The 12,791-nt window shown below is 44.6% G+C and overlaps 1 protein-coding gene across 2 annotated transcripts; it reads right to left on the bottom strand.

Annotated features, from left to right (window-relative positions):
• Window positions 1-276: 276 nt before the first annotated feature.
• On the bottom strand, window positions 277-12,554 carry irx4a (iroquois homeobox 4a). Of its 2 annotated transcripts, XM_076012674.1 has the most exons (6): window positions 12,292-12,554; window positions 11,946-12,022; window positions 4,907-5,158; window positions 4,010-4,116; window positions 2,400-2,710; window positions 277-1,518 (listed from the first exon to the last, which is right to left on the bottom strand). In XM_076012674.1, exons 1-6 carry the CDS (start codon window positions 12,398-12,400, stop codon window positions 749-751), a joined length of 1,626 nt encoding a protein of 541 aa, XP_075868789.1. In that variant the 5' UTR covers window positions 12,401-12,554; the 3' UTR covers window positions 277-748. The 2 variants fall into 2 exon arrangements, with proteins under 2 accessions (XP_075868789.1, XP_075868790.1); XM_076012675.1 differs by lacking the exons at window positions 11,946-12,022; window positions 12,292-12,554 and adding an exon at window positions 6,013-6,904.
• Window positions 12,555-12,791: the final 237 nt, after the last annotated feature.

Genomic DNA, 12,791 nt, shown 5'->3' with positions numbered 1-12,791 from the left:
CCCCCCCCCCCCCCCCCCCCCCCCCCAGAAATACATCGGTGGGACGGTTGATTCCAGTCTGTTGTGATTAAAATGGTACAAGTAAAAAGAATTTCTCGTTTAAAAGAGGGCTATCGTTTCTGCTCAGCCCTAAAACAGGGGTCAGTTTTGCAGGTAAAATGATCGAAGGTGATTTTGCGCGAATAAACGGAAGGTGGACATACAGTCAAGCCAGGACAATATCTGGACTTGCGTGTTTCAGCACCGCGGACAGCAACCGTTCCCACCAAGCCACCATTTTCAGTAACCGACTGCTTTTATTATCAGTGAACAAAGTTGAAACGCTCTTACCCCACTGGCATTATCTTCCAAGAGAGCTGTGCATTTGTGAGTTTTTTTTTTCTCTTTTTTTTTTTAATAGTGCTAAAGTCCGTAATCATATTCAATAACATTTGCATGCGCAATACAGTAAAGAAATTAAAAAGTCAAATAATAGCCCGATAATAATATATATAAAAACCAATGTAAACCTTCAGTCTGCTTTGCTTTTCCTTGATGTAAACCTTGAGTCGACGTATTTCTCCAAGTTCTGTGCGTGCGCTGAATCGAGCCCGGCGTAACAGCACGGGGCTTCGCTTTTGCTTAAAAGAACGAATAAAAGCGAATCAGAGGCGGAATAGGCTTTTACGCAGACTTTGAGTTCGTCAAATCAAGTCCCCCTCCCTCATTCCCTTCTCTTTTTTTGCAAGTCAGAGTCATTTTGGTTTCGTTACGAGCAGAAGAGTTTGTTGATGCTTTTTGGGAAAGCCATGGCACTGTCTTTGGACGAGTCGTGATGCTGCTGCTGCTGCTGCTGCTGCTGCTGCTGCTGCTGTTGCTGCTGCTGCTGCAGGGCCGCCACCGCGCTCCTCTCAGCATCCAGCATGGCGCCTTTGGTGTCGGTGCTCCAGGAGACGGTGGTGTTGGTCAGAGCCTGGCTCAAAGTGCTGTGCCTGAACAAAGGGTCGTGGAACACCCCGTCCACCCAGTTCCTCAGGGTCGTCACCGGCGAGTCTTGCCGGTTGTCCAGGCCGGAGACGGGTGAGGTAGCGGCGGGGGGCGGGCTGAGGGACGAGGGCGGCGGCTGGCACCTCAGCATGCAGGACGGTGGATACTCAGTCTGGTTGAGCGACGTCGCGGTTTGGGCCAAGGACCAGATCCGTGGTTTCCCGTCCAGAATATGGTGTCCCTGCTGCTGTTGCTGCTGCTGCTGGGTGTAACACGCTTTGATCGACTGCCCGCCTCCCGCCTGGAAGTCCCCCGGGTTCGTTTTAAGACAACTTTTGCCCAAGTCCTGCTCCCCTCCCAGCGAAACCGGGATGGAGATTTTCAGCGACGCGTCTTTGATGAGGTGATCACCGGGCCCGTCGCCCGTCGTGCTCATGTGCGTGTTCATGTGGTACCGGTGCTTCAGCTCGCACTCCGAGCTCTCCGACTCCAGCGTGTCGAAGTCGTCCAAGTCGCTCAGCTGGAGGTCCTTATCAGGCCGACTTCGGGTCTCTGGGAGAGGGGAGAAAGAGGGGGAAAAAAAGGCGCAACAGGACTGAGACAGCTGTCAAAAAATATGGCATCTCATCGGATCATCATACTTGAAGAGCCCCTTTTTGAGGCAAGCGCTCAACCTGCAGTCTGTTCAAAATGACAGCTGTTGGACATTATTCTAGAGCCTCATCTGCGGAGTGTCAGGCTGATGTCAAACAAATCGTCCTGCAGGAACTTTTCATGAGGGAAACAAGCTTCAGCAGCATGACAAGCTGAGCAAGAAAAATGTTGTACAGCGGCTGGAAAAAAAATAATAATCTCAAACTGCACAAAGTATCTGACAATAAAACTGTAGGAAAGAAATGATCCTTCTGCCTTTCACGTGGTGCCAGTTGTCCAAAAATGATTTTTAAAAAGGAATACACAGTAATAAGATACATTTTAAATGAATTAATATATAAATAATAATGATAAAAAATAAATACTAGAACACCAAACTGTGAGTTTTTTTTTTTTTTTTAAACAACATGCCTCATGAGAAGATTTCATTGAATGTTAATATATTTGGAAAATTTGAATATTTATCTCTCTATCTATATTTTACTTTTGAAAACCTTCTGTGTTGCAACACCATTCCGGTTTAGGCATAAATATATTATGCCAAAAGAAACTGACACAATTATTAAAGAACATAACTCTTTCTTTATGGGTTTAAAATAACCACCTAAAAAGATTCCTTCAAGTGAAGGACTGTTGGACACAAAATAAGCTGCCAGCTGATACGCTGCTAAGAGACACTCATTGTCTTTGCAGGGATCGTTATTACCACAACAGAGAGGGAAGCCAAGCAAACAACATTCTTTAATTTCTTTCAAACATCTGTGCATGACGATACTAACCATCCTCATTGTTCTCGCTCTTGATCTGGTCCTCCTGGGAGCCATCCTCATCCTCGTCATATCTCTTCTCCTCCGAGCCCTTGTTTCTGGGCGGCCACGTCATCTTGTTCTCCTTCTTGAGCCGCCGCCGGGCGTTGGCGAACCACGTGGACACCTGCGTCAGGGTCATCTTGGTGATGATGGCCAGCATGATCTTCTCCCCTTTGGTCGGGTACGGGTTCTTCCTGTGCTCCTGCAGCCAGGCCTTCAGCGTGCTGGTGGTCTCACGCGTGGCGTTCTTCCGCCTTGTTCCTCCATCCATAGAACCGTATCTGTTAAGGAGAGAAACATGGTGGAAAAAATAAATGTTATTGTGTGGCAAAATCGACTCAAATCTCAGCAGTTCATCGGGGGAAAAAAGAGAAAAGACACCTCCAAAAATTCAGCAGGGTCCCCTATAAACATTTAAAGCATTTAAATATAACTAAGGAGACACGAGTAGCGGTTTTATTATATGCCAAACATTTTACTGTTAGACTTTTATCCACCTATTACCTCTTCTAATAAACTGAGGACTTGTAGATCAGAAATAGCCAAATTCTCTACAGTCTCAACTTTTCTATGTCTTACTTGCACACATGTACTCTCACGTCGCTGCACCGTAGCCGTCCGACTCGCTCCCTGCCCTCTTTAACCAAAGGCCGACATTTAAAATGCACAGTGTTGATTTTCAGTCAGCAGTGAGCTGTAAAAGCCCTCTCAGGGGAGCTTTTTATGAGGCCTTTATTGCCCCATATAGCTTAGTGCAGGTCAAGCACTGCTAAGGGAATCAAAAGACGAGTGGCGATGCACCTTTCCTTATAGCCTGTGTTGTTTCCTCACAGATAAAATAGACTGTAAAATTGCTTTATTGAGTGTAATGATGAGCCCTCAGGTGAAAGACGGGCGCAGACGCAGTGGTGCTGTTTCTTTCCTGCCTCTGACTGAGGCCTTTTGCTGCATGTGCACTTATACTGGCACCCCCGTCGTCATCTCGCATTTCTTTCTCCTGAATCCAGGATGGATATGGTACGCCAACGCTTGTTTTGCCATCAAGCCGATCAATGTGACGTGTTGCAATCAATCGACAGGCGATGAAGCAGCCAGGCTTCCTGTGGAGCTCTGCTTCCATGAAGTTACCAGGGCATTTTCACTGTTAACGTGTCTAGACTTTTCTTTTTTTCCTCCTCACACACTTCATTTTGATGTCATCTCATTATCGGGAAGACCTTTCCATGTGGCAGGCACGCTCTTTGCAGCGCTGAAGAGGCCTCACGTCTTTTACGAGAGGGGCCACGAGTCGTCTGAGGCACATCACCTCATCAGGAAGTGAATGTGTCATGAGAGGAAGTCGTGCTGGGTGCAGCTCCATTCTCAGCAAAGAGAGTGATTGATTAAATGCTCAGAGGCCTCAGTCTACACTGCAAATAACACCTTGAGTTACTTTTTTTTTTTTTTTTTTGCCTGAAATTTAATTCCATCAACACCGTCAAAAATAAAACCCCACCACGCATTCTCAAGTCGTTCAAGTTTTTGATTGTCGTGGCTCTTTCTCATGGACATCAAAGTTCACTGTCTCAGAGAAAGCCTACCTGTCATACTGATACTGGCCCAGTGTGGGATCATAGGGATAATAGGCGGTTGCCTGGGTTATCCCCGCATGCGCAGAAGCCGCAGCATCTTTAGTGTCAAATGTTCCCTGTAGTGGAAAACAAACACAAAAAAGGCTTGAAAGGTGACAAAAAGGGGCATTTGTAAAAATGTGATTAAGAATCTTATGTTAACAAAGGTCTCCCATTGCTGAAAAAAAGATTGGGATGGACTGTGTTTGAAATCAATAATGTCACAACAGTAATAAAAAACAGCAACATTTTGACACTTTAAAATGCTGAAGTAATAAAGACAAAACTAAGTACACTATGTGAAATTAAGAAATTTAACCAAAGAGTTTCAGACATTTATTTTCCACCAAATTATTATTTTTTTAATATAAGCAAAGTTTTCCCCAAGGATCAGGACCAATTTCTTATTGCACAGGTCAAGTGTTGCGATCAAAAACACAAAATAGGATCACAAAACATTCTTGAACTCATGCTGGCCAAATTAATTGTTAAAAATTGCTTTTGAAAATGTATTTTTGAAAGTTTCTGGTTAGTTTATGACTGCTAAAGCCTGAGGATAATAATAAATAAAAACAGAAATCTTGTTTCATTTGCAGGGAGCTCATCCTCTTTCACTCCCAAGACGTTAGATTTCAATTTAAGGAAGAGCAAATAAAAAAAACAAGGCTACTTTAAAATGTCGTATTTCCAAACGAAGAGGTTGATCTGAGGATAAATCACATGCAGTTGGGCATAAACACTATAACGCAACGTATTGTGTTTGTTTCTCTCCCCTCCCCAGCAAAGCACAGGTGTGTCTGGCTCGATGCCTTCAGCGCCCTGCGGCTCCATTAATCAATGCCAAGAGGGATCAGATAAATGGCTTACCAGCGAGTAGAAAGCCGAGGCGTCCGTGCCGTATGTAACATAGTTGCCGTAGCCCTGGCCGCCGGTGTAGGGGCTCCCGTACACGCCCAGCGCCGCGGCGGAGCTCAGCTCGTGCCTGGCCGTGGCCAGCAGCCGGCTCTCGTACACGGGACAGTAGACCGGGGTCTGTCCGGACGCCGCCACTCCGGAGTCGGCTATGGATCTGCCGGTGGACTCGCAGCAAGTGGTCAGAGAGTTGGTTGTCATCAGGAACTGCAGGTGGAGAAGGAGACATTTCCTCCGCTTTAACAAGTTCATCTTGGCGCTTAATTGGTTCGGCAATTTTACTTCATCAACCCGACGAGGAAGTTTCAAACTTTTGAGATTTAAAAAAAAAAAAAAAAAAAAGGGTGTAAAGAATTAATGCACGAGACGAAATGCTGCTATTTAAGGCGCGGGGTTAAAATCTTGACATATCGGTTTACTTAAAATAAAAATAAATCTCGCCTACCTGCATGCTTTCCGCGACACTTTGCAGCGATTGTATTTGAGCAAAAAAAAAAAAAAAAAAAAAAAAAAAGACGCCCGAATTCTTGCAGCAATAATCGCGGCACAAAAATGTTCAAAACGTCTAGCAGCGGTGTCTCAGACACGCACGACAAACACGCACCTGCGAGCGAAACACCCCCCAAAGTGCTCTCTAAATGACCGCTTTGTGGCTCAGAGCCAAAAAACACAGCAGCAGCCGCGTTGTCTTGCATAAGAAACAACAACACAAGCCAACGCGCGAACCGAACAAGTTGCCATGTGCGTCCCCGCCGCGGATAAACATATGGTTGACACTGCGGAGCGGCTATTATCTTGCGCAAATCAGTGGACGGCGGGTCGGAGGTCTCGCTGCCTTTTCTCCCTCCCCGGCTGAGAGAGAGAGAGGGAGAAGAGGGAGAGAGAGGGAGGAAAAAACACTTGTCACCGGCTGGAGCGCAACTCCTTTAGCGGGAGGATGAGCCGAGCGCGCATCTCTGGCAAAACGCGTAAAAGACGCTCCTATGGACCCGATGGGAATGTATAATAAAAAAAAAAAGAAAAAAAAAGAGGAAAAAACATGGAGAAGGAGGTGAACTTACTTGCGGAGCAGACGAGTAGGGATATCCAAATTGTGGATATGACATGGTAGAGAGGTCCCACAATATCCAGAAATCAAGCGAGACTGAGGGTCTCCACTCTCACGCTGGCCGCTTCCCTCTCCTTTGACTGTACCAATTGATTGGTAAGCACAGGCTCCTAGGATGCTTATAGGGCGAAGCAGAGTAGCATGTTTAATTTGTGTAAAATGCCCCCCCACTCGCCCGTCTTCCAGCGGGAGCCAAGTATTTCAAAGGGAGGGAGAGAGAAAGAGAGACAGAAAGTACGAAAAATGAAAGAAAATTAAAGATTAAAAAAAAAAAAAAAAAAAAAAATCCTCTGACGCTCTCTTTGTTTTGTCTGAAAAAAATAAAATAAATCTAATTCACTCGCTCGATGTCGACTTTGTCTTTGCGCAGGAATAATCACTTTGTCGTCAGATACATATTTTTTGCCTTATAAAAAAGTAGCTATAAGAGACGTCAGCAGCAGAGGCAGGTTGTTTTAAGCGGTGGCGACTCTGACGTCAGAAGTTTCCCACTCTAAAAATGTCCAGACTGTAACTTTAATATGCATTTTTCTTTCTCGAGACGACGGAGGGCGGGAGAAAAAATAAATAAAGAAACAAAAACCAGCAGGAGGAAGAATGCAACGTAAAAAAAAAAAAAAAAAATCAATGAAGGGGAGGGAGGAGTTCTTTAGTAGAAAAGTGGTTCCTTCAGATTATTTCGTGGCGCCCAATCAATCAATTAGGGCCAATAAGTGTCTTGAATATGCAAACCGTGGGAGCCCTATCGCCTCAAATGCATTAGGCCTGCTTAAGCTGATTATTATCATTGCCGTGCACTGACGTTAATCACATGTGGAAGCAATTGATTTTCAATTAATTAGGGAAGAATGATTTTATACAGTGAGAGAAGAAGTATGTTGGACCCCCCCCCCCCCCACACACACACACACACACACTGAAGAACAACACCCTGAGACTATCTATCTATCTATCTATCTATCTATCTATCTATCTATCTATCTATCTATCTGTGCTCTGTTTTGTCTGGGAGAACTGTCAAACTGCCAAAGACTCCCCTGGCCCCCCATCCAAAAAAAGGAGTCCTCTCATGTGTTGGCTACGGCGGCGCTGGTCCTGTGCTGCCTTGCTTGGAGAACCCCGGGTTGAGACATGTGGATAGCCCCGGGGGTCACTCCTCAAATTAATGATGATGTACTTCTCCTCCCTCTCCTCTCCTCCTACCCCCCCCCCCCCCCCCCCCAACCCGACCCTCCACCCCCCTCCTCTCCCACTCCAGCTGGATCTGTGCCTGCCGGTGACAGGTCGATTGAGAGTGATTGATGACTATCTGGGGGAACCGGGGCCAACATAATAATATGATACCGCCACCTTGCAATAATTGCGCTCTTTCATTTACAGATGAAAAGAGGTAATAAATAGGAACAGAGACGTCGGCTTGAGGAACTTTTGTCTTTCTTTTTTTTTCCACCGCCACTACTTTGCTTTGGTTTGAATTTTTTGAGGGGTGGGGGGTGTCGTGGCTGAGTTGGCCGTATTAAATGTCTGTTCTCTCATTCATTCTGACAAATTGAATTATGGGTGGGGGGAGTGAGGGGGAGTTGGGAGGATGGTGTGGGCTTGTACCTCAGAAGCAAATGGCTGCGTTAATGCTGCGAACGGGCCGGAGGGTGGTGGTGGTGGTGGTGGTGGGGGGTAGCGGTGGGGGTCAAGAGGGATCAGCCAGCGCTTTTTAATTTGCATTAACTCTAATGCCACCTTAACATTAACAACCCGTCGGAGGCGCTCAACCGTACACTCACTCACATCTCTCTTACTCTCTCTCTCTCTCTCTCACACACACACACACACACACACACAAAGACTCAAGTTTGTCTCATTACTTTGGGCTTTTTCCTCCCATAATCCTCGGCACAGTGGCACGCAGTGAATCAAGGCAGGCCTGCGCGCACATTTATCTGCAACATCACACCCTGTGGACAAAGTGTTGATGCGTGTGTGTGTGTGTGTGTGTGTGTGTGTGTGTGTGTGTTTGTGTGCGCGCGCGTGTGTATTTCCCCTTCAATAATGGGCTTGCTCAGCTACTTTTCATAACGGTCCCATTTTTTGCGAGTCCTCCATGTATAGAGGCCGAAAATCTGGGAAAGACATTAAGCCATACTGTCCAAATAGCCTCCCGCCTCCCCTCGGTGTATACCTTTTCATTATCCACTGCGTTAGTCAGTGTTTTTCGGCCGCCCGCGATGAAATATTTAGGCCACACTAGTATATGCTTTTAGACAGAAAATGAAGACGGCGGCAGGAGTTCATGCTTGTTTAGCGTTTAAAGATTAAAAGAGAGTTCCCCCCCACCCCACCCCTTTTCCTTTCCTCTTTTCTTTTCTTGGACAGATGCGGGGAAGGAGGGTCGCTCTGCATCTAAAGTGGAGTAAGTGAGGGATGAGATGCTCCAGGCTGGGACAAACTAGGTTCTGTGCTCATTGCACTGCATTGCTGCAATGCATTTGCTCCATCTTTGCCAATTTTCTGAAATTCGTCGGGGAATTAAAAAATATCGTCTTGATGGATTATTGAGCAATTTACAGGTATTTTATTGTGCAAATCAGGAAATCAGGTGGCTGTGTTGAGCAGTGATCGAGTGTGAACTCATCCATTGTATTGATGAGTTGCATTTCTCTGCTGCTTTACTTGGAACAAAGCTAATATGGACAATTATGAGATTTTTAGACTTTCGGCCCCCAAAACTACCAGCACTACGGTGTTCTCTTCATGGGGCCTCACATTCATTCTGACTTTGCCCGATCACATCAACCTCCAACTAGTGTAATCAGAATATTAACCGTGCTGCACTTTAAAGTAAGGCCCCCCTGCCACCTAATTTGCATCTCCGTTCCAAGTAGCACATATTAAAAACTTCCCCAGAAATGCTGTAATCATGAAGGTGTCACTTTCCTGATAATCTGTCGTTGATTAATGAGCCACAAGGAAAGGAGAGTGGTGTGTGTACGTGCGTGTGTGTGTGTGTGTGTGTGAGAGAGAGAGAGAAAGAGAGAGCGAGACCGAGGCAAAGAGCGAGAGGAAAAGTGGGAGTCAGGAAGCGAACTGCTCCTCTTACGAGAAAACTTTGTGTATTCAGATTTGTCTTGCAGCAATCTGAAAATTCACACATTTAGATTTATTTCCATTCATCATAGACATGGCTTAATTGCAATTCTGTCTTTGTCGGAAGAAAGACAAAAAACTGCAACATTTGTCAGAATGTGAACATGCTGTGGAGCGAGGGAACAGTTCTTTAACCTGCTGTCGTCCATGTCAGATATTCTCCCACTCCTGCCTTATTGTCTTCTATGCAAGTCGTTTTGAGGACAGGAGACGTGCTGGTGTTTTGCGGTCTGCGGGTTTTTTTTGTGTGCGACGCTGTCTTTGTTTTTTAGTTAACAACCTGCAAACCCAAGCTGACCTCAATCGTTAAAGACAGTTGCACAGGCTGACTCGCTCCGCTACATGAAGCCCCGAGCAGCTCCCAGGCCTTCAAATGGCGACCGTGTTTCCACCTCTGCAGTCGCAGGAATTAATGTCCAAGCATCGTTTTTTTTTCTGCTCACACAGGAGCACACAACCGCATTCGCTGCTTATCCAGCAAAACATTAGCCTACATCTATCGTCTAGTCTGGTCTTGGAGTCCAAATAGAATATTGATCTTCAATGATCTTCTCAATGTATTTCTTATTTCTTTTTCTCCGAACAGCAGAATGTGTTTTTTTTCTATTCACTTTTGGCCCTAAAGCCTTAATGCTTTTTGCATGAGTTGGATAGTTGGATGCTTGAGGCATTCCAGATAAAAATGTTGACTTTCGTTTTCCAAAACGCATTGGATGTTTCCATCCAGTGACAAATACTTTTGCTATGTGGATTCTGCAGCAGTCTGCACCTGCAGCAGCTAAAGGGGTTTCAGAAAATGACTTAATTTGTTTCACACTGTTCTTTAAATTACCTAGGCAATGCATTTGTAGAGCCCTGATTTACAGTGTCGCTAAATGAAAATAATTTTACAAAAACGTCACTGCAATCACAGCAGAGTGCATTCTGTTAAAAAAATATATATAGTCTGTATAAAATATCCACAGCACTATTAAACAGCTGCTTCAACAAACTACTGTTTATTCTTTAACACGTAGATAATTTCTTCAAAAATTCTCATGAAGACACAAATTAAGTAAAATTGTATTCCAATATTATTTTTTCCTCATTAGAGATTGCATGCAATGTATTGAACTGTATCAGAATACTACTTTTTCCACAAAAAAAGTAAATAAAATGTAATTGTTTTTGCCTGTGGACAATTTCCCTTTACTTTATATTTGTTAACTAATCTTTCAGTGACTTATGAAGAGTCCAACAAAAGTCTGACAGCTGGCAGCACAAACAAGACTTCCTGTGAACTGCATTGAGCACATTACCCTAAAAGTACCCTTCAACATTAACTCCATCATTATGCACCATATATCACTAGATGCACCAAAGCGTTGAAGTCCAACAACCGTGAACGGTCTAGTTCTCGCAATACCACAATAACACATCTGAAATCTGCCTTCCCAAACCTCTCCGTCTGAGTCTTCCTCTCACTCCTGTCTCCCGCTCTGCTCTTCCTCCTCAGCCCCTCTAAGTGGTTTAACATGTCAAAGTTCTCTCGGCTCATCCATAATTGATCGCCACGACGGGAGCATCTTCGCTGCACTTAGTTAACTAGCTATCTGCAGGTGTTCCCTTAGCAACTGACCAGGGACTGAAACACGGAAAAGCTGCGTGTAGGATCCCAGGCCCCAAAAATGTGAACCCAGTGTGTCTTGTAAGTCTTGGTGTTGGCCCCTTGTTCAGCGGTTGTGTTCTTGGACTCAGGATGTATGTCTGCCCATTATACAGTCCAGGATGAGAGCGAAAACAATCAAGTGTCTTGTAGGATTGGCATTTGCGGCTGTTCCTCAGTGGTCATTGCTGAGATTTCAATGGCGTGTGAAAGTGAATCCCCCCACTACCTCCCCACACACACAACCTCTGTAACACTGAATACAGTGAATGTGACAATGTATCGTGGAATGTGTCAATGTGTGCAATCTGAATGGATGAAAGTCAAAGAAGATTGAAAAGTGGCTATTTCTCGTTACTCTTGTTGTTTTCAATGCTGCACTCACAATCCACTTATTCACCCCCACACTTCCACATGTGGAATCTTTTGATTTTGAAACTGATGGAGGTTTCCAAAAAGGTATCAGCAAACCAATGAGTTTCGGCCCAATGACTCTGTCCATCTTTATTCAGACCCAATGGTTTAAGATAATGTTATGTTCTTGTAAGCCCCGACGTTGTTGGGTTGCTTTGCACCACCTTCATCTCAAATGTCATTGAACAGCATTGACATTGTACCAAGCAGTTTTCTCTAGGCTGAGGTCCAGGCCAGTAGGTGAGATTTTATACATAATTTTGAGTGCATTCATACCAGCCCTGTTCAATTACACTTTAGGTTGTCTGTAGGGGAAGTCCAGTTTGCTGTAGTCCTTTTCAAGGAAACCAAATGCAAGAAGCAGACTACAACATAAAACACATATAAACACGAACCACATTCCATTTTTTTCTTATTGGAAAAGGCTGTTGATGTTCATTTAATTCTTTCCGCAAAACACCACAAAGGCCAATGCCTTATTTACACATGCGTCTGTTTATAGCTGCTGCAAAGCCAACCATCACTGTCAACATCAGTAAAATATGATCAACTAATGGTGTTTTAAGTTTGTCATCGCATAGAAAAAGGCAAGAAGAACCTCATTGCAGGCCCATGTCTGCTATTCTTTACAAATAGCCGGAGTGAACCGACTCAGCTCACAGCACTATGTTGATGTAAGGACTTACCGGCTCACTGACTCCCCATGGTTCCTTTGTGTCGTCTGTGAAGTCCACAGCTGCGACGTATTGAATAAACAGGGAACCTGAAAAAGAGGAGGAAATAATTATGAAGAGACCAAGCTGACAAAGCCCTCACAACCAGACATTAATAACTTTTACTGCTGTTTTTTTACACTCATATATTCACTCAGTCATGGTGGTGGATTTCTGACATTGACCCAATCCAAATTTGAACCTGACACACCAGATGGAACTGTTGAATTTTAATCCACATTAAATAACCCAGAGAACATGCTTGTCAAGAGGATGCCCATTCAAAAAAAAAGCCTGGAAAGATTTTGATCTTACTAACCTTCTTTCTGTCCAATTCGAAGCAGATTAATGTGATTTTTACTGCCAGTCGGGGCAGCCGGCAACAGTGTAAAGTTCCCTGTTGGTACGGGAGGCAACTTATGATGCATGTTACTTTTCCAAGGGGAGCAGCGATCCTGCGCTGTATATTCCCGAAACTCTTGTCAAAGCCAATTGGGAATATTGTGAAAGCATCTTTTGTCCAGAGGAAAGCTGTCGCTGCTGTTCTTTGTTGTCCTCTCAGCGTTCAAATGCCACCCTGCTCTGAAGAAACCACAATCTCATTAGCAGCAGCTGTGCTCCCTGGTGCTTCCACTTCTTCTTCTTCCCGTTTGCTTTTTTGACTGTTAAGATTCTGATTGGCCACTTAATGATCAACTCAATATTAAAGCGTTAAAGTTGAACAAAATTATTTCCCAACGAAAAAGACTTGCCAACCTTCTCAATGTCTGAATGTGTGCCGTCCCCTTCATTTGCGTGTGTGTGTGTGCATGCATGTAT

Source organism: Nelusetta ayraudi, unplaced genomic scaffold (assembly GCF_046127955.1).
Source record: "Nelusetta ayraudi isolate G7.1 ecotype Tasmania unplaced genomic scaffold, CSIRO-AGI_Nayr_v1 ptg000136l, whole genome shotgun sequence".
NCBI classification, from domain to species: domain Eukaryota; kingdom Metazoa; phylum Chordata; class Actinopteri; order Tetraodontiformes; family Monacanthidae; genus Nelusetta; species Nelusetta ayraudi.
This window is presented reverse-complemented; position numbering and strand designations above follow the sequence as displayed.

Coding starts and splice junctions, on each gene's coding strand:
- irx4a (XM_076012674.1), bottom strand. CDS start 12,400: ATGCATCATAAGTTGCCTCCCGTACCAACAGGGAACTTTACACTGTTG. Junction 5,159..11,945: donor CATGGGGAGTCAGTGAGCCG/GTAAGTCCTTAC, acceptor CTCCACCTGCAG/TTCCTGATGACAACCAACTC. Junction 4,117..4,906: donor CCTCGGCTTTCTACTCGCTG/GTAAGCCATTTA, acceptor TTTCCACTACAG/GGAACATTTGACACTAAAGA.